At 44.1% G+C, this 21,417-nt stretch overlaps 1 protein-coding gene across 3 annotated transcripts in view; it reads right to left on the reverse strand.

Annotated features, from left to right (window-relative positions):
* Window positions 1-2,138: 2,138 nt before the first annotated feature.
* FHIP2B (FHF complex subunit HOOK interacting protein 2B) overlaps window positions 2,139-21,417 on the reverse strand; it is a 124,533-nt gene continuing 105,254 nt past the window's right edge. Inside the window, exons 16-17 of one of the 3 annotated variants that reach the window (XM_069213978.1) lie at window positions 10,999-11,099; window positions 2,139-4,864 (exon numbers count right to left, since the gene is read on the reverse strand). In XM_069213978.1, the coding sequence (XP_069070079.1) occupies window positions 4,471-4,864; window positions 10,999-11,099 (495 nt within the window). In that variant the 3' untranslated portion in view covers window positions 2,139-4,470. The remainder of the gene's footprint in view (window positions 4,865-10,998; window positions 11,100-21,417) is intronic. The other 2 variants (XM_069213979.1, XM_069213980.1) reach the window with 2 other exon arrangements.

Consider the following 21,417-nt stretch of genomic DNA (forward strand, 5'->3'; position numbering starts at 1 on the left):
CCTGCATTCTCAGAATCAGTTTGTTTGGATAAAACATGGAGCGGTACGGGCTGACAGAGAGGGCTTGTAGCTCACTCTCCCGCCTCAGGACGTTGATCTTCTCCTCCATTGTGGGCAACCATATGTCAAGGTCCTCAGCAGCCTGCTGCATAACTATTGCAAAGGAGGCACTACCTTCTGAAGCATGGCCTGGTAGAGAAACTAATTGAGTGTCTGATGAGGTGTCCAGGACACTGGCATCCTGCAGATCTTCATACCAGTTATTGTTGGTATATGGTTAGGCAGTTCTGTCACCAGGATCATAAATGTCTCAGATTTCATCCCAAATGAATCATAAATGTCTCAGATCTCATCCCAAATGAAATATGCAGTGTGTGGCCCCTTACATGAGTCAAGGGCAGTGTATCGTGGTCTGAGGGGACATCCAAAGGAAGTGGCCCTATTGGATCAGGGTGCAGCCTCAGTTGAGGTAAAGCGGTGTTGACTGAGTCAGAGAGCACTTTGTGTGACGTCAGTGCTTCATGATCCAGCTGGGGAAATGGTGCTAGGATTGGGGTTGGCATTGAAACTGGAATGGAGCACATATTTTGTCCAAGAGGTCCAACTGGCACCAGACCCTCCGGTGGAGTCCAAGATGGAGGACCTTGTGATTCCTTGGGCCCGGAGGTGGGCAGAAATCTGTAACTAGCCAAATAGGCCCAGAATGGCTTCATGAAAGTCCTGGATTTGGTGCAACATCATAGATAGACCTGAGAATGTGGGCTGGTGTGGAACAGGAATCAGAAACAGCTCTGAAGTGGATTGGTTTCAGGAGCAAGACCAAGAACCTTGAGGCCCTCGCACCTTCTCTTGAGTTCAAGAGTGGTGGGAAGGGACTGAGGCCTGCTTGGACTTCTTATATTTCTTCTTTGACTTACCCGAAGATGTCAAGGGTGACAAAGATCGGCCGCAGAAATGACTTTGGAACAGGAGCAGGTCTGTGACCCTCCCTTCAACATCAGCCAGTCACTGTGTGGAGTTTTGGAATCAAGGCGCAGTCGCTGCATGTCTTGTAGTTGTATTCCTACTCCTGGCACCACAGGCAAACCTGATGGGGATCTCTCACAGATATTTGCTTGCGACAGCCCCTACAAAGTTTTAACCCTTAGTTTTAGAGTGACATTTTTCCTCTTGCTCTTGGTTTTTTGAAAAAAAGTGTAAGGCAAAAAAACATCTTGATGAGAAAAGGGGTAGCTGTAGATCTGCGTATGGTGGCGTGGAAAGCAAGGAGGTGCATGCATGGATATTGCTTATATGCGCCTCCACACATCACTTCGGGGGAGGAACAACTTTGGGGCAGAGCCGCACAACGCCAGTTCCATGCGCACATGGGGATTTCCGAAGAGTTCCCAGATCTAGTCTGATGATTGGGAAATATTCAAAAGGTGAGAAATAGGCAGTCAGAATTATCTATCTGAAAGAAGAGCTATCCTCTTGCCTGACAGAGGATGTGTTGTGTTTGAATAGACTGTACGCGATTTCATGAAAAAACTATTTCACAGAATATCATTATTGAGAAACATTACATCTAAACTGATTTATGGAAATTTGAATGATGAAAGGCAGTTACCATTTCAGAGAAACCAAACAGAATGCCTTTTTCGAAATTGCTTTATGCAAGCTTAAGATGTGAATGTCATTAATGTTGAAAAATAGTTCTATCTGTTGATTCTTCTGTGCGGTTTACACAGATCCTTCATACCTTTCCCCTTGTATACCTGAATATATATTATATATGCACATATAGAGAGTGCAATGTGCAATTTATTATTACTGTTAAGTGTGGGAAGAGGCAACCAATTACCAGAGGGGAAGCCTCAAATGGGTCATGACGCCCCTCCCCTCCCTCAACAAAGCTAATGAACAGCATATTATACTTTGCGCATCTCCATATAGGGTTTACGCCATGACGCTTGTTTTCAGGTGTTACATGCAATGTGTGTGGTAGTAAACTCTGTTTTTCTAATGTCTATTTTTCTGTAGTGTGGTATTAACCTCGAATTTGACGTTTGCACTGTAGAAATGAATTTCAAATATGATTGTGGAGACTCCCCTTTTTTATGGAATATGTATATAATGATAGAGCGTGAGAGAGACAGTTGTACGTTTTCGGGATTTCATAAAAATGGTTTAATTAGAAAACCAATGCATTTTTAGTAATTGTAGTAAAATCACGTAATTTGCATTTTTTTAAACTTCCGTTCCTAACTGAGATTTGATATGGGCTACACTTCTGCTTTCCATCGTTAACAAATATCAGATTTACGGTCCTTTCTAATTTCTACGTAAAACAAAAATATACTTTTTAATTATTCCTACTTTTTTAAATGTCAATGTAAATATTGTGTTTCTTAAATTTCTATGTCATAGAAGAGCGCTGTCAGAAGCGTCTGGTATGCTCTATGTGGAGATACAAATAACATCGCTCAAGATGTGCTTGTCAGACTGGCCGGAGAAATGTGGGGATGAAACAGGCAGAGGTTTGCACCTTCCGTGCTCTATCTGCCCACAACTCACCCGAAAACCGTACTGCCATTGGATCGGTGACTGTGAAGACCTTTCTCTTACCAGCCTGATGGGCATCTAGATGTTTTTCAAGTAAATAGCTGTCTTGACCTTTGGCAGCACCACTCTGGAATCCGGCTAGATAAAGTCGGTCTTTCTGGGGACTTGAGTGCACTGTGGAGCTGTCCTCCTTGTGCTACTGGAGTGTTCCCATACGAAAAACTCTGTTTTCTTTGAGAGTTTCAATGCAGGAATAATTTCCCGTGTTCCAGTTGTATATTTTACATGACCGAATAGGACATTAACCGTTTATGGAAATTACTGGCAGATCCCACAGTCATGTGTAAAACTACCATTTATGGGCAGCAGCCAGTCTGTTTTAGCCCGGGGTCACACAGTGAGAAAGAGAGTAGGGTCAACCTGAGGTTCAAGGGGGAATCACTGGCAAGCCAATTGACATGCAGGGTCCACAGCAGAGTAAGGCTGAGTTTCAAGGAAACATTTGATGCCTAATGTCATACAGAGAGTCCATGTCAGTGTCAGGCATGCACCGAGGTACAGCCAGGACAAAGGATCATCCAGGGTCACTCAAGGGGGCTGCAAAAGAGTCACATACAGATTTAAGAGCAAGGAGAACCCCCAACAGACCTGTGGTTGCCAAGTGAATCCATAGCAGATTAATACAGGTAGGGGAGCCGTGACTCACATAAGGTCACAGCAGAGATGAACCAAAACTGAGACAAAAGGAAGGCCAGTGATCAGCCTAAGATCACAGAGCCTGTAGCAGTGTTGGCCATAACAAACTGAATGGGAGGCTAGGACGTCCTTTGGGTTCCACAAAGAGAACATGACTATGACTTGTCAGAGACAGCAGAGAATGATTCTAGAGGGGGGTGGAAGAAGCTTTACACTTAAAACCTTCACCCAGGTCTATCAAAGCAGTCACTGCTTGAGAACCTGCCTTGCACCCTCCACCCCCCACTCTCCATTACAAAGATCCCAATTGCCCAGTTTGGAAGGAAGGCCAACACCTATCCAGGGCACAACTCAGCCCATCCCTCTGCCCACAGCTGGATAGCTAATACACAATGTTTAAACAAAGACAGATATTTTAGTCCCCGAGTCTGGGGTACCATGTTCATGTCTAATTTTATGAAGAATCCGCTGTATAATCTTTACCAAATCTCTTTCTCCCAAGTCTCTCATTTACATCAATGGTGAATGCTGAGGGAGTCACTTGAGAGCTGTGTGCTCCTACTCGGATTAGCTCTCCCCTTCTCTCCCTTTTAACACTGCCAGTCTTTGGGACAAATAACCCCACCATCACCTCTACAGTACACTTCCCACTCCCATTAAAAATCAAAACATAAATTAAAACACACCAAAATTTCAAAGTCGAGCAATGATCCTCAAAACGTCAGCAAAGTTCAAGAGTGGACAGTTCACTCTGGAGGGGAATCAAAAGCCACGGTCTTGGGATTGACACTTATTGTCCGAACCTTCGACTGCAAACAGTAAGCAGAACCTTATGTCAGAGGCCCTCTGATGGTGAAAGGCCAGTCCAAAAGCCATTGCCAGCATCATCTAGACAGGGAAAGGCTTGAGCAGAAACACCCTTGATAACAGACAAAGATGTTGGAAGATTGTGAAATCTGTCTTCTGTTGCCACTGACTCTCAGGCTTTTGGGGTACCCGGGGAACCAATGCCATTTGTCTGTGGCCTTACAAGTGTTCAGGTGCTGAAGTATGAGGGGGCTTTGTTTATTATTGTCGAGAAATCACATGAATAATGTTGAGAACCTGTAGCAGCTGAACCCATCTTAGGGGGGTTCTAGGGTATCACTTTGTCACAAGTTGTGAAAGCAGCACCTATCTCTCCTTTCCAGGGGAAGTGCAATCATCTGGGCAATGGTGCATGCAGTCACTTCAAGTGTTCTCCCTGTGCTCTGTGTCTGGGGTGTCCGTCCGAGCCTGTGCTTTGGGATTATCTGTTGTCTTCTTTGTGTCCATCCTTGCACGAGCGCTTTTATACTCCTTAGACTGTGTGCTAGGAGTTCCCTTCTTGGGTCCTGTAAGGGGCTTGTCATCTCTCTCAGTTTCACAGTGTAAGTCTTCTCTTGCAAGGGGCATCTCCTTTCGGACTCCCACATGCGATGTGTCCCCATCTGTGACACTAAACTTGTCAACTCTGATGTCAGCACTGCACCCTTCCGGGTAGCCCATTTCCTCAGGTGGAAATTTCACAAAGGCCACTGCTGCCAGCTCCTTGCAGAATTCCTCGAGCACCACCACCCCCTTTAGTAGGATCATGTGGTCTGTCCTAAAAAAGAATAGTAGGAATAATAAATCACAAAAGCATTTTAAACAAGGAACAGATTAAGATTTTCTACAAGTATGTAAAGGCTTGCACCAGCATGAGTGTAGGCATCCCCAAAAACGAGGGTGGCTTCAATAACAGCAAGTAACATGTCCCCAGATTTAACTGCTGCCGGCTACAGTCAAAGGATTGCCCAAAAGATTCCAGTGCGGTGATAGACCAATGGTAATTCTGTTACTTAACATGGGCTACAGTTGGGGCACCAACACTTATTATGCCTGGTATAAACGTTCCCCAAATTCCTTGAACACTGGGTGTTAACACCTGTAGGAAACTGTCTTTTTATGTACTGCACCAAAATGAGGCACATTATGTGGAAAGTCCAGACAACCCTTATTGGCTTACAAATTAATAATCACAAATGCTCTCATTGTGGTAGTGTGGGAAAGCAGTTTGGGCTTATCAGAGGGCTTATCAGAGGGTAGTGTTAAGTATTTGTTGTTCACACAGTCTATAAATGAGACACACACAAGAAGAAAGTCGAGACCAATTTAGTAAAATAACATTGATTTTTATATTAATTGAGACACCAAGATTCCCGGATCAGTTAAGTACTTTTTGCGTTAGCGATATTTAAATATACAGGTGTTAGATTTGAGGCATGAGCCTTGAACTTGGTAATGTTTTCATATGGGAGAAACATACACTACATAGGGTCACCTGCAAACAACTTACAAGACTGTAATTATGGGCTTAAGTCAAGTAGGGACCAAGGTACATGAAAACACCAACAGTTCAAGCTTACCAGCCATGGTGTGTCCAGCTGCAGTGGTGCTTTCACTGGTGGTAGCCTTGAGTGTTACACGCTAAACTGTATGGGGAAAAGTACCTGTAAGAAAAGGTTGCAAATAGGGACTGGGGACGGGTCCGGCGAAACCCAAAGGAGGGCTCAGCTCTTGAAGGTCTCAGGACCACAGAGACACCGCTGGATTCAATGGGCTCGGGCTGGGGGCTCAGGTGCATAGATGTTTATCTGGGGGGTTTGCGAGTTTGAAGCTCTAACAGTTCTCTGTGCACCTGCAGAAAAGGGGAAAACACACAGCAAGACAACTTCTGGCATGGAGCTGCCTCTCTTGAAGTCCCTCAACAGCAAAACGGGGGACTGGGCAGTCCCAGTGGGTGCCTGTTGGTGCAGAGAAGTGGCTTCTCCACTCCAAGGGAGATGCTGCTGGATCAATGAAGGACTGGGCAGACATCCAGGGGGCTTGGGGTATTGCTCCGCTTCTGGACAAGCTGGACTTCGTGACAGTCAGAACAGCAGCAGTCAGCCAGCGTTTTGCACCAAGTTTGGTGCTGGGCCACATTTCCCACGTCTTCAGCTCTTCTTTGTCCTTCTTCTTTCTGGCAGACAAATCTAATCTCATGGTTGTCTGGGGAGTACCTAAATACTGAATTTAGGGGCATTAAGGGTAGTGTAGGGTAGTAGCCAATGGGCTACTTACCTCAAGGTAAGACGACCCCTATATAACCACTTCTGTAGGGGGTGGGCTTTTCCTGTCCCGCAGTTCTCAGTTCCACCAAAACCAAGCTGATGGAACGCTTTTTTTGTGGAGCACATCAGGTATAGTGGAACCCTCCCTTTGTGGAGCACACTTTAGGGGTGTGACTAACCTGCAGGTGCAGCACGCCTACTTGCATAGCTTATTATCTGCTTGTCCTGGTGCCAAACAGGCCACAGGAAGGGATGGCATTCTTCAGGTCCGGAGGAAGTTGCGGTAATATATCAAAGGCCGTAGGGGCTTTGAAGCCCCTGGCTTTGGTATGCAGATTCACTAGCCATCTTGCTGGAGGGGGTGATAACCTTCTTCAGAGAAGGCATTGTTTCCTGACCTCAGAGAGTGCTAACTCTCACCTATAGGGGGTTAGAAACTCAGCTGTGTTTGTAGTCTGGTCGATACCGGTCAGCCACCACACTAGAAGACTAGTAGGTTTCAGAGGGCTCCTCTAAGCTTCCCTCTAGGTGAATGTCATAATAAATCAAATACTGACATTAGTAGGGATTTATTAAGGCGAGGTGTTTGATATCAAACACCATTTGCTTCAGTAAAGCCATCATGTAACTGGGAGACTCGTAATGATCAGTGCCCAGTACATATACTTAATATGGCTTCCCTGTTCACTTGTACCATCTAGTAACTGACCAGGACAGTGCAGGGGCATATCTGCTTGTGCAGATATGCCTTCACATGTAATATAATGCACCCTGCCTTAGGGCTATAAGGCCTGCACTGCACTAGGGGTGACTTACATATATTAGTTGTAGTGACTTGGTCATGGCACAAAGTGAGTGTGCCATGTTGTGATTTCACACATGGTTTGCACCATGTCACGCTACCTGCAATGGCAGTCTGCATACAATTTGTATGGGAGTCCCTTAGGGTGGCAGAATACTTGCCGCAGCCCACCCGGACCCTCTTTAGTACCCATGCCCTAGGTACCAGGGACTTACTGGGGTGCTAAAGTGTGTGTCACTTGTAACACAATTAGACCATTTTACCTTGTTTTTCGGGAGAGAGCACTGACTCTGGGGCCTGGTTAGCAAGAACCTAGTGCACTGCCAGACTCGAAAATCAGCACCTAGTAATTCAAATGGGGACAAAAGGTGGGGGGGACAACCGGAAATAAAAAAAGCCTGGTTTCCTACAACACCCGCGCCAAAAGTTTTCAACCTCAGATAGCCAAGACATGTACCTTTCATTGGTGTTAGCAGGCACTCACAAAGCCAATAGGTCTGGCATTGGCTGTCAGCCTTTTTGTTTTTGTCAAAGCCTGTTTTGTTTTGTCATGGGTTTTGTAAATCTTTAACGTTGGGGAAGCTACGGAAGCTGCAGTGTCCTTGCAAGTCTAAAAAATACAGAGGAAAAGCTAAACTAATTGAAGGGAACTGAAGGGAATTACTTTGTGTACAGATGTGCTGTTTGTGAAAGGGCAGAATAACTCACAATGAAGTCAGCCAGTGGCTTAAGTGGGCTGAACCACTGCCCTATTGGGCATGCTGTATTGGGCAGGCGAAAGATGTGAATGATGCAATAACAGGTCAATGGGTGAAGAAGGCTGGATGAAAGCCCATTTAATTATACTATACATATAGTTTTATTAAACTCAAAAGATCTTGGCTAACGCCACCCACAAAAAACGCCCATTTGTATCATTTTATCGAGCCGTTCCGTAACTGGCATAAGAGATCTGGCGAAGAAGGGTACTAGTGACTATTATGTTCTGTCCCCTGCCTACCTCTCAGCCAGGCCTTGCACTTGGGCACCTGTTAGCAGCAAAATAATTAATTTGTTTTAGTGTTGTATATTGTATGGACACGTCTCCTTTTTACTACTTTGGCACACCATGCACCCAGATGAATAAAGAAGGTGTTGGAGTACCAACGTGCAAGGGTATTGTTGTGTGTGAGGTTAGGATGGGTAAAGTAGCAAAAGTCTTACTGGGATCGCCACCCACAACCTACTTCAGAAATTGAGTGCTGTTGTCAGCTGATAAAGTATGGGTAGTTAAGAGGACGAATGGATGGATGCTTGGTTGATGTATGGATACCTATCATAGCACTTTAACCCGAAAACATATGGTCATCCAGTGACATCTGTTGATGTACAAGTTTTGTTCAGCCCCCTGCCTTGCCCCATGTCCCTTACTTAGCACGTTTAACAACAGTGGAACATATCAAGTCCAGGTACGAGGACACTCACGTTTGACAGACGCTGCCTCCATTTTATATTTTTTTAAAACTTTTTTTAAACTGACGGGTAAAACTTTGTCCCATACACGCCCTCTTTCAATTTGCATACGCTTGTTAGTATAGGTTCCTTAAAACCTAACTGCTCTGAAGCCAACCTTTCTGAGTTCAGTATTTAGGTGCACGTGAACATACCCTTTAGGATTTTATGGAATTCTCGTTCAGCCAAAGAAAAATCATATACACAAGAGGTTTTCTCTCTTGTATATGAGTTAACTTATGGGACTTTCACATGAGAAAATGCATGGCAAGGAACCTTCTTTTAATTTTAAAACTTAATATTTCCAGTGCAATATACCTCACCTCAGAAGGTGACTAAAGTTTCACGTCTCACATTTACCTGCCCTCCTTCTCATCACAGGTAGCTCAGATTTTAGCACACAGACTCAAGTTATGATTTTTTTCATAATGTGCATTTAAAAACTTGGGTGACTTTTTAGTGTAAAATTTTCTCACTTCAGTTAAGTTTTGACCAAGTGCTGTAGCAGTGTGGATCTCAACCAACGTAACCATTCACTTCATTTTCTTATATGCCTACTTGAAAGAATGATAGGTTTTCTGCACAAAAATGCCTTCATGCGTGGAAACTGGATTCTTTTAGTCTGCTCCAGTGGAAGCTGTCTTCAAGTAGGCAGTGAGAGATCCAACCGCATTCCCAATGGGAATGACCATGGAGTTTTGTGAAGGTCTTACATAGGAGCTTGTCTTAGATCACACACGGCCATTACACTTTGTCACTTCTGGCTTGTTACTTATCACCATGGGTGATCAAAGTCCATAAGTGATATCTCAGCCTATGCCACCATCAAGCACATCATCTTCAAGTGTAACCTGAGACACAGAGGGAGCAAAGGATGTAAGTTTTTTTTGTGTTTTTTTTTGGTGCCTATCTCTGGTTCTACATAGCCATTTCAAAGAGTTCTTGGTCACCCAACAGCGAACGGATCCCTCATTGAAGAAGCCCACTGACTTCCATCAACAAAAGAAACCTATTCTGTACTACTGAGTGCACAACCTACAGCAGATGTGACACTGAGCTTTAGAACATTTTTATGTAAACACTGCAAAATTCTGGCTCCTTGATGAAATAGACGTGTCCTCTCAAACTGGGCAGACCCTCCAGATCCAGACACTGAATCTGGTTCAGTGGAAGCTTGAGAGCCACTTGAATAAGACAAGGTCACCCTTATGAGTGAGGCCTATCAATCACTCTGTATGATCCATCCCACATCATGAAGGGGAAGTGGGACTGGCTTCCAAACATTGTTGCTGACTGATTGTGTTTCGCTGAAGTTACTTCAGTCTGTATAAATGGTGACCTACAAGCTCTAACAGTCTAACTTCCCTGCGTTGTATTCCAGGAGAATAGTGCAATCCTCAGAAGACACCCTTTTCTGGTTAACATTTCGCCAGAGTTACATATCAACCAGGACATTTTTCATGCAGACTGTTCCCTTTTACTTTGGTCGCTGCGGAATGAGTTGTCAACCACATAAATGTTTGGGAATAGCTATGAATTTTGCATAAAAAATAAACTAAATATATTTGATGGACACAGTGAATTATGGTGCAGATTTCAGCAAAACCTAAGCTTCCAAAGCATTCACAATCCACTGGGTAGTGTCTTGCATCCTCGAATGCTACTCGGTCAAGGACGTTCCACCTACTAAGTGCAACCATAAGCACTGAGCAAGAGCCAAGAAGACATTATTTACTTTGCTGCAAATAAACAGTATATCATTATTGGGATACTCTACAGAGTGTATGTGTTTTATGCAAGCTTCCTAGATTGCTTAAAACACATAGGTTCACAATTAGACACTCAATGTGGCTAGGCCTGAATAAGGAGCCTGGTCCACATTCTGGTCTCTATGCTAACTCCCCAAAATCATAACAAGTTATTTTTAATCTTTTTGCAAGTCAATGTCTGGGGGTACCTCGAGGTCACTTTGGTTGGGTCAAAATCTCTCTACCAGTGATGGACAAACTGGAGTTTGGTGTGTATTCTTGTTTTTAATGGACCAGCAATTCCTTGTATTGTTATCCACTCTAAGTGCTTGGGTATTCACAGCATTCTTCCAATATAGCTTTCCGTTCCTTCACTAATACCCAAACTTGTGGTATTCTGTTTATATATTTAATCATATAGCTAGTTTTTTCAATTGCATCCTGCATGTGCTATGTTTGGAGTACCCATTTCAGGGGATAATACTTAGGTGTCTGCTCTGTGGGTGGATGGTGTAAATAATGCTCAGCAAATTTAGGAGTCAGAGTATGTATGAAAGAGTCGCACTATGTAGGGTGCAGAGAAGCCTTTAGAACTATTACTTACTGCTCTTCTGGAAAACTGCCCATCAGTTGTCTTCGAACCAGCAAAAGCTTTGCAGGGAACTGAGGGACACGCTGGATCCTCTGCATCAGATCTGCAATGACCTAGGGAAGAAGAGAGGGTGTAGAGTGAACAGCAGAAAAATACGAAGCCTGGAGTAACAAAGAAAAGAGGGCAGCGGCCGGATATGAGGAAGGTTGTGTAGAAGACAGGTGACTACATGGCACACTGGACAGAGGACAATAATCAGTGACCTTGGTGCAGCCCAGGAAGTGGAGAGCTGCAGAATCAAAAGGGAGGGGTAGTGACTTACTACATGGAGCAGAGAGTAAGAGATGGGCGATTTAGTAAAGAGGACAGTGAATGTAACCTTTAACTATGGAGTGGGCAGGGAGAAGGCAGAGTATGAAGGAGAGGTGATAGTGACAATAAGTGCTGGGAAAGCAGACAGCAGGATCAGGGGAGACTACAAACAAATAAGTTACTTACCTTTGGTCACCGTTTCTGGTAGAGCCTCTATCTAACCGCAGATTCCTCACCATGTGAATTTCCCTCAGGTGCCAGACTCAGTCCGGAAACTTTTGCAGCAATTCCCTGTCTGGCAGGATGGTATGGAATACACTGGAGTTCAAGTGGCTCATTGATGCTTGTGTAACAAGGCTTTTCAGGGTGGGATGCTGCAAGACAAACTCTAGATACCCGGGAACTGATCTATGCCACCTGCCTACTGACTGGAGGGCAAGATCCTGGTTTAGACCGGGTCCCCACCAGCACCCCATTAATGGGGAATAGAGGCTTGTTAAGGCCTTGTTAATAGGGAATAGATGACCCTGAATAGACTGTGCAGGTTTAAGCACCTCTTTTAGGATGGTTGTGTTAAACTCCTGGGTTGGGAGGATGAGGTCCAGCCTCTCAGCCGACATTCAAATTACTGTCGCAAAGGATAGAGACTTCAATAGCTGTGCCAGGGTTAGATGAGGAGAAGCCAGTATCTGGGGAGGTATCTAGCATCCTTAAGATCATCAGAGATATTCCCTGTGTCATAGTGATTGTTAGTGTCATCATCAGGACTGCTCAACTCATAATGTGAGGCATAATCCGGCTCAGAACAGGCATATGATCTGAATCGTAGAGTCCGACAGTACAGTCGGTTCCCCTTCTAGCATCAGTGACGTCGAGATTAGCTTTGGTTCATGTACCTTTTGGCGTTGGTCGTGGCGCCAACAGCAGCGTAATGCAAGGGATCAAGCGTGAAGCCATGGATGGCTCCGGGACTGAGTTCAGTGGAACGAGAGGACAAAGTTGGCCTCAAGGCGAGGTAGAGGGGGCGCAGTAAATGTTGAGGACAGATCCACTGGTGACAGACCGATTGGAGGCACCCTTGGATCTGTGAGTCCTGAAGGTTCTCCAGAGAGATCCGGTGTAGCACCAAAAATGTAGTCCATGGCCATCTTCAACTGGTTAGTGCTGCTGTGGAGTCACTGTCAGTTTGAGGTGAGACTGAAGCAGGACCAGTGTCGAGATTGGTTCCTCATGAGAGTTATGTCTCCACGACCTTGAGGTAATAGCAGCATCACAAGACTCTCAGTGGTGAGACTGCAGGGACGAAGGAGACCTATGCCTTGATTTTGTATGCTTCTTGTGGGACTTCCTTGACTTACTTGAGGCCTGTGACATCGTAGTTCTGCAACTGTTAGTTTGGCTTACAGGTCACAGATCGCCTCTTTGTTCATTTTTGCACAGCATGGATATGACTCTGAGTCATGTTTAGAGTAGAGGCACGATAGACAGAAGTTGTGTATGTCCGTCACATGCATCGGCCTGGTAACAGCCACAACATGGCTTACACCCTGTTGTTTTAGGGGATGGCATTGTCTATATACTTAAGAAATGTAAGGCTTAAATATCTTTGTTAGGAGTGACATGATCCAAGAGCTCCAGATCCACTTTGGCAGTCGTTGAAAGAAAGGAACTGACATCGGTGCGCATGGGTGGCGCATATATAGTGCCCTGAGAGGACGCACAGCTGAACAATGCCACCTGTAAACACACAAGCTACGAAAGTTTCCAGATCCATTTGGGGCCTGGACAAATTCACAAGGTGAGAATTCTGCAGTTAGAAGTCTCTATCAGAAAGTAAATAATTATATGGAGAAGGGGATTGGTAGGGTGACAACTGAGCATTCAGGAGAGTTGACAGTGACTGCTGCCACCACAATTCTCCAGAATTGGTATCTTTTCTTGATTCAGTTGTTCTCCATCTACATGCTGGCAATCCTTGACACAGGGACTACAAAGCAGCTTTAAAACATCATCAGTAAACACATAAAACCCTAGCCCACTCACTTGATTTGTAATGTCTTCCTTTCAGCCAACAATGTAGATCTCAATCTTTAGCCCCAGATGTCAGACTATCATAGCATAAACAGTTACAATTTATTGAAACCGTGGCACCTCTCTGGGGAGAAGGGCTGGTCACATGTGAATCTGTGAAATATATTAACGTTGTAGGACTGACAAGTAAATATTATTTTTTCATCACAGAATCTTTCATAGAGTCGCATGAGTTGTAAGAAAAAGAGTAGTGACTTCATGCAAAGGTGGATTGGTGATATTTCCACAAGATGCAGCTTTCAAATCCACGTCCCAATCATTTTTCAAACTGACATCAAAATCAAGGCAACAGTGCTTTTCAGAATTACAACTCACAATCTCCAGGTCTTCAATTTGCAGATCTCTTGTACAGATATATCCCCAAGAAGGGTTGCTGCTAAACCTAGTGCTGAGTGAGTTGTGCATGTAGCGTGGCCCCATTTTCCACTGGTTAACAGTTTTAAACATGACACTACAAATTTGCTCACTGCTGAATGGTTACCAAGAGCATATTTGATTTCCTGAATTCGTTAGCTCCATGGATGCAACATTGCAGTTCTTTTATGTCTGAAGATGGTAATGATCCGTAAAGCGGTATTAGACACATTAAAAAAAACATGGCAACAGTACAGTCTATTTAATATGAAGAAAACAGAAAAGGTTTGCAGTACTCCTTTGGTACCTCGATAAGGCGGACAAGTAAATCTTTATGGATGGCATGAAAGTCACCATTCATTAGATGTTATAAGGTTGGTAACAACAAGTGTGGTAACACTCAGTGGAGTAAAACTGTAGCTCTCCTCAGAAGGGGTCTGTCAGCTTTCTAGTAACTTGTTAATATGCTTGTTTTATTTGGAAAGTGGGAGACTTTTTGGGACAGCTCCATAGCCTCACAATTGCTGTTTGCACTTGTATAGGAAGATGGCCCTTTATGTGGTAAGTGAATACCACATGGGAGTTCCAGGGGTTCTCCAGTGAGTGGACGGGGCTTGCTATGCAATCCTAAAGTGCTCTATTTAGGGGTAGTGTGGTACACCAGCCTTAGAACTAAGACAGAGGAGTGCAAGACATCTACAAATAGACACAATAGTTAATAATTGAGACACAAGACTCAAGAAGGAAATGCACATCAATTTATAAAACTAGCAGGTATTGAGTTATATATTAAGGCATCAGAGAAACATCGTTCAGGTAAATACGTTTTTAAACTAGAATTATTTTCACTTTAAACTGCAATGTTATCCTATGGGAGGAAAACAAGTTCTGCAAACAGGTAGAGTACAGCGACTTACAAGACCAATCTCCAGGAGTTAAGGTGAGTAGTGCTTAAGGTACAAGGCAGCACCCACAGTACACCCTCAGTGGCACAGGGGCAGCCGAGTGAAGAGTCCAAAACAGCGTCAGTTGCCCATTGCATTCCTAGGGGGATCGGTCCAGCTAGGAAGCCTGTCGGGCTAAACCAACAGCAGAGCTCAGGCCTCACGATGCTTGTGCACAGGTAGGCACCTTTGATCCTTTTCTCCATGAACAGGGGCAATGGGTGCAGAGGTGTTCTTAAATGTCGAGTTTTTCTGAACATACAAGTCGCAGGAGAGAGAGGATGTGTGCAGAGGGGCGAAATCACAATGGACTCGGACTCCAGAGGCTTCAGAGTCCCTTCTTTTGGAGTTTGCTGGAGAACAGGTCCGATGTACGCAGGTGGTCTTGAGTCTTTTCTGAAAGCAAGTTGTCCTCCTGGGTTTCTGGAGTCGCAGCTGTAGGACAAGTCGACTCTGTTGCAGATTTCATCGAGGGGTGCAGACAGGCAGGTGGGGTTGTTACCAGGGCAGGTGCTTCTTTTCTCCTCTGCTGCTATTGATGCTATTCAGTGTCCTTGGTCTTCTTAGGTCATCAGGATCGGCTTCTCTGGTTCTAGGGGCTCCCCTAAAAACTGAATTTAGGAGCGTTAGAGGTGTTTAGGGTAGTAGCTAATGGGCTACTGCCCCTCGGGGTAACTACAACCATTATATGACCAATTCCTGTGGGAATAACCCTGGCCCAGAATTCCTAGATATGCCATAACCAAGATGGCTACTTCTGAAATTTCGTGTCCACCTCGCAGTAGCCCCTTTTATGGGGATGGTACTAGCCTGGAGGTGGCACGCATATCTGACTAGCCAATTTTCCCGCCTGTGGGCTCTGGACAGGGGGGGGTGTCTTCCTATCCTGTGAGGGGAGCCACATTCGCATTTCAAAGGCAGCAGCTCTTTGAGGCTTGCCACCTTAGGAAGACTAATCAGCAGGCCATCCTGTGGGAGTGGGCGTTACACCCTCTTACCGGACAGGCTTTTCTTCTGGGCCTTCTGACAGCAGAAGGCTCTCACCCTAGGGGGCTAGAACCATGTCTCTGGTGGCAGGCTGGCATAAACCAGTCAGCAAGCACAAGAAAGGCTGGTAGGGTTTCAGGTGGCATCTCTGAGGTGCCCTCTGGGTGCATGGATTGGTAAATCCAACACTAGCAGCAGTATGGGTTTACCAATATGACATGTTTGATACCAAAATCCCTTTCTTCAGTGAAGTCTTCATGTAGCTGGGGAACTTGTGTTCAGCATATTCATTTAAAATGGCTTCCCTGTCCACCTACTATACCTAAGAATCGACAAAAGCATAGCAGGGGATTATGTGCTTGTGAAGATATGCCCTCACATGTAATATAATGTACCCTTGCCTTAGAGCTGTAAAGCCTGCTGCAGGGGTTGACTTACATATATTGCATACAGGGTTAGGCACATGGCACACAGGCTGTGTGCCATGTCGTGTTTTCATGTTTGGTCTACACCAGGGGTACTCACAAACATTTTCACAGGGGCCAAAAAGTTTGGTCTGTGATGTGCCGAAGGCCGCATCGATGCCTGAGGAATGGCGGCCAAGCGAGGGAATTAGGGGGATTTGGCTGATAAGTATGGGTAGGCGAAGTGAAGGATATACGCCTAGTGACTGATTTGAGCAATATGAAACTAGGAAAGCTGAGATTAATCTGGTCTTCCCCACTTTTCCAAATTGTGTGATCCTAGACAATTGCTTACTTTCACTTGCCCTCCTTTTTGTCATTATCACATATGAGGACAGCAAAACTTCAGCATCTACACTGTAAAAATATGCTCCTGTGTTTAATTTAAAAACGATAATATTGTTCATGTACAGTAGGAGACCAGGCCACTCAAAACGTGAACAGAACATCTGACTTGCCTCTTTAATTCCCTATTGGCATATTTGTCAAGGTAGGGTAAGAATTAATGTTTCTGAATTCATGTTTGAAAACTATCACTTGTAAATTAATACTTCTCATTGCAATGATATAATAACTTATACTTAGGTTGAAAGGTTCATCATTGCTAACTTAATACACTTTTTTAATTTTGAAGCAACTGTTATATTTTTACACTTTTCCTGCAAGATGTCTTTAAAAATGAACCTGTTTCTTAAGTGAAGCTCAGGACTCTCTAGTTATTTCCTTTCCACCAGTTAACCACAAAATATTTAATATCTTTTATTTTTAGAGCTGAATCCAGTGAATAGCAGCCCTGTACTCCTGTTGCCCAGGGGGCTGCATGTAAAGGTCAGGGGGGCTGCATGCGGCCCCCGAGCCGTACTTTGAGTATCCATGGTCTACACCATAACAGGCAGCCTGCAATGGCAGCCTGTCAGGTGCTTGATGAGGGGTCCCTTAGGGGTGCACAATTTGTGCTGCAGCCTTTAGGGACCCTCTTTAGCACCTCAGGCACTAGGAACCCTGGGGTACCATTTACTAGGGGCTTACAGAGGGAACTAAAGAATTAGCCAATTGGACAGTTTTGGGGCAAAGAACACTGGCACTGGGGACCTGGTTGGCAGGGAGTCAAAGTTGCATCACATACCAGGTAAAAAGTGTGTGTTGGGGGTGGGGGGGTTACTGTAACGAAAGCCAGTGCCTTCCATCTTGTGCATATTTTTGGTCTTATTTAGATAATCAAGCAGAGCTTCTGTTAACTTGTGATGTAGTGAAAGTTCTCACTGTAGGAGAGGTCACATCTGCAGAGAAAGCCTAAAGGAATAGTGTGAGAATCAGAATTATTAACTGGGAAGAGCAAGAGATGATGTCCAACGAACTAACCAAGTTCCAAATAAATGAAAAAAAGCAAATTTCCCGGTAGCTCTGACTCAAGAGCAACTGGCATTAAGTAAATAGCAGCACTAAAACAACATTAAAGTCAAGACATGAAACTGTAAAATTCCAATGCAATGATTAAAATGCCAAACATTGGTAAAGGGAATCAGGAGTTACAACTTTTTAAAAGAAGAGCAACAACACTTACAGAAAATAATGGGGAGACCCAATGTCAATGTTGGTCTATATCTGCTGAGAATTAGGTAAAGCTTATCATTTCACCCAGCCAGTCGTTTTACCTTCAGACCTACTTGTGTTTCTTGAGGTGAAAATCCTTCAGCACAGCAAGTCAGTACTCTCTGGCTGCCGGAGTCTGCAAAAGTCAAGTATATTGAATTCAGGCTCTGCTGCAGCCCAAGTTGTGCCCGGAGCAGGACAACCGGAAAACTGTATTTGCTGAAGTCCTCTCACCACCATGGTCATTTTGCCACCTGTTACCTCTCTCTTGTTCTAGCTTCGGAGAGTTTGGTGGATGTGGACAAACCTCTCAAAACTGGCAGATGACCAGTCCTCCCTTTTTGGAGTGTATCTCATTTTATACTCTCTAAATGGGGCATATGGGGTCACTTTCAGTTTTTGGGCACTTCGTCTACATTGGCCAAATAACTCCATACTACTCTGTTAGTCATTTTTTGGAACTTAAAATCCTCAAGCAGAGTAAGGCAAGGAGTCGCAGTAGTGTTCCACAAAGTCAGATCCCGTCTTCGAGAGGTCCCACTAATGCTGTGTCTTTCAACAAAATGCTTTAGCTGGGGACAAACTAGAAAATCCTGGCCACCTAGCTTGTACAATTCTTACATAGCTTCGGTGCCCTGACCCAGGCCTAAGGAAGTAAAAAAACTTCAATTATTGTCAGAAATTGCTCAATGCTTTTGTAGCTTCCAAACTTCAAAGAGCTCTTCTGTGGAATCCAGTCACATATTCAAGGTGGAGGTAAACTTCTCTATCCCCAATTCTCTTAGGTCACTGCCAAAGCGGAGAATATCTGAACCAGCTGATTCCTTCTTTCAAGATGTTCTCTTTTGTTCAGGACTTTTTTTGTGGACCACAGGAGGCCAAGCTTCCATGAGCTTTGCTGAACATCTTTCACTACCTAGATTACAAGGAAGGAACGGATACGATGCCTTAATCTTCTCTCAAGCAGACAGCAGGCAGTCTTCCACTCCTTCTCGTCTTCAACAAGTCCAAAAGAGCTTAGAGGTGGAGGGGGTGGGAGGAGGGTCTCACCATAATCTTACTGGATTTGCATAAAGTGCCTTTCCTAGCTTTGCACAGTTTTATTGACTTTTAGCCACAGCAATACCAGAAACCCTGTTTGTAGAGTTTTTCAAGATGGCAGGAGATTTTTCAGCTACCGGATCTCTGATAGCCTCCTACATCACCCCTTCTGCTGCCACCTCTGGCTGTCCTATTACAGTGCTGGCTCCATCCCATCACTAGTTTTTAAAACAAATGATGAAAACAACACAAACTAGTCCTGTTCCTCTGCCACCGTACTGATTAAGCGGAGTTAGTCTGACTAAGAATAGGCCGACTTCAAGATCTGCATACACTGTCTTTCTGTCCTGTGTAAACTAGGTTGCTTCCAGAGTTTCAAGCTTTTCTTTAGTTTGGCCACTGGGTGTCATCTTTTCTCCACTCCCCTCTCATTCCTCAGATATGCACTAGTTGGTGTTCTGTGATTAACTTTCCATTTTTTTCTGTCAGGGATCTTCCAGCAGTCTATCTTCTCCAGACAGCCCTTTGTTCTCCAGGATAGTCATAGTAGGAATCGCTGACATCTAACTGATGTCCGCTCTGGCCTGAGGAAGTCTAACCACTTTCACAGCATGAGGGGAGGGGCCTAGTAGGGCCAGTTTATGAGGCTTCCAGACTCAGGAAAAAGATGACTAACATTTTTAGAAATCATCTCTGTGACACTCACATAAGTAAGATAATCAATGAAGTATATTTTTAATTACAGTGGGCTGTGAAAATAGATCTTGTTATGTTCTGCTAACCTGGGTTAGCGTTATATGATTTTTATACCTAATGAACATACCTGCAAATAAGAAAGGCTGCTTCGGCCTCTTCAATAAGAAAACATTTTGAATGCTATGACTGCAGAGACATGCCAGCCTCATATTTAGTATGGCTCAACTTTACACATTGTGCCTTCAGTTCAGAGGCTCCCAGGCACATTTGATAGGGGACTCTTATGCTAGAAGCTAGCTTTTAAATCTGAAAATGCATTCTCACATGTGCTTGCTACTGCTTGTGTCCTACAGAATTTCAATGTGGCAGAGGAAGCCCTGACGCCACATTTTTAAAATAACCAATATCATTGATGCTAAACTATATTATAGCCCACAAGTGATGTTTCACTTTTATACCACTTGTACAGTTACTACACCCTTTTACTGTTTTATTGTTCTAGCTCCAAGGGTTCTGGAGCTATCACTTGTTGAAGTCACGATCCACCTTAACAATGTTCCATCTAGTGACTCCTTGTTCTCCGATGGGTACCTCATGTCCCCTGTAACAGGCATATCTTGACCCTGACAGATATATTTTAAGAACGAACATCTGAAACTTTTAAAGGCATCTTTTGGGACATTTAGTGGGGAATGGCTAACTGTATTTTATTGTACCCAGATAAAAGCCAACGGGGACAAATGAACACTGATATGATCTCTTGACACCAGTGACTGGACTGTATCCTATAGTAGTGATCACGCCCCAAGCCATCGGACATCACCAGGGATACTTGCAAAGTTTCTAAGGGTGAAGATCTTGTTGACTGGGAGCTGGGCTTTTGGGGAATAGCCAATATCCTCTGGGACCCAGTCAGTACACCCACATGAGGCTCACATTAAAGTACACCTCTTTGTACTCCACCAATCATTCCTTCAGGAACTAGAGCAACCTGAATATTGACAAAGATCACTGAGATGGCCTGACGATTGCACGATCAAGTAACATTGGCCAAGCAATCAAGGTTACAGAAATTTTGTGTCTAATGCTTAGGAGCTAGAAAGATTTCTGGAGTGCTCTCCGGGACCCTGAAGTTGGGACATATACAAGGTTTGCTTGTATAGCTTAGCATTTACTGTGCAATACTTACCTGTTAAAAAGTAAAGCACTGCCAGATAATGATGGTAATAAGTGATGTTTACTGTGTCGTACTGAGACCCCTTCAACTCTCGACTTCAGCTTTGACAGCTCAAGCTAGCGAACCCTGTGACAGTCAAGTACCCAAAGGGATGCCAGGATTGGGCCACTGAGACACAAGCGGTAAAAGTCAATATACAGAATAAAAACAGAAGAGCCTCTTACTACGACAGGACCCTCAGGAAAAGCATGACATATGGTATGATTAATATGAAAATCAGAAATTACCAGGGATAACTCCAAACGAAGACCTTATTTCGCTGAAATAGCATGCAAGGTTCCTCTGTAAAAAGAGCCTAGAGATTGCTCACACTTCTCTAGTCACTAAGAGATAGTGATAGTCACTAAGAAGGCTGCCTTCCTCAGCAAATATTGGAGTCCCAAGATTTGCATTTGTTTAAAAAAAGGTCGCAATAGAAAGTGCTATAGAATAGAAGTGCTTATTACTGGGAAAATCTTTTTTTAGACTTTCCAGGAAGTGATTTATACAGTGAAAAAGGAAAAATTATACACAAGAAGGAAAATGTTTCTTATCTCCAACAATTGGTTTTCAGCTTATATGGCTGTAGATTCACAAATAGGTGCACACTCCATCCATCTAATGTTGGAAACAGATGTTTTAAGTTGTGCTTTTTGAAGAAGAGATTTTGGGTTTTGAAGTGACACATAATACTGCCCCTAAAACCTAAAACGCACCAGGACATAGAAGTCTC

This window comes from Pleurodeles waltl, chromosome 11 (assembly GCF_031143425.1).
Source record: "Pleurodeles waltl isolate 20211129_DDA chromosome 11, aPleWal1.hap1.20221129, whole genome shotgun sequence".
Taxonomy (NCBI): domain Eukaryota; kingdom Metazoa; phylum Chordata; class Amphibia; order Caudata; family Salamandridae; genus Pleurodeles; species Pleurodeles waltl.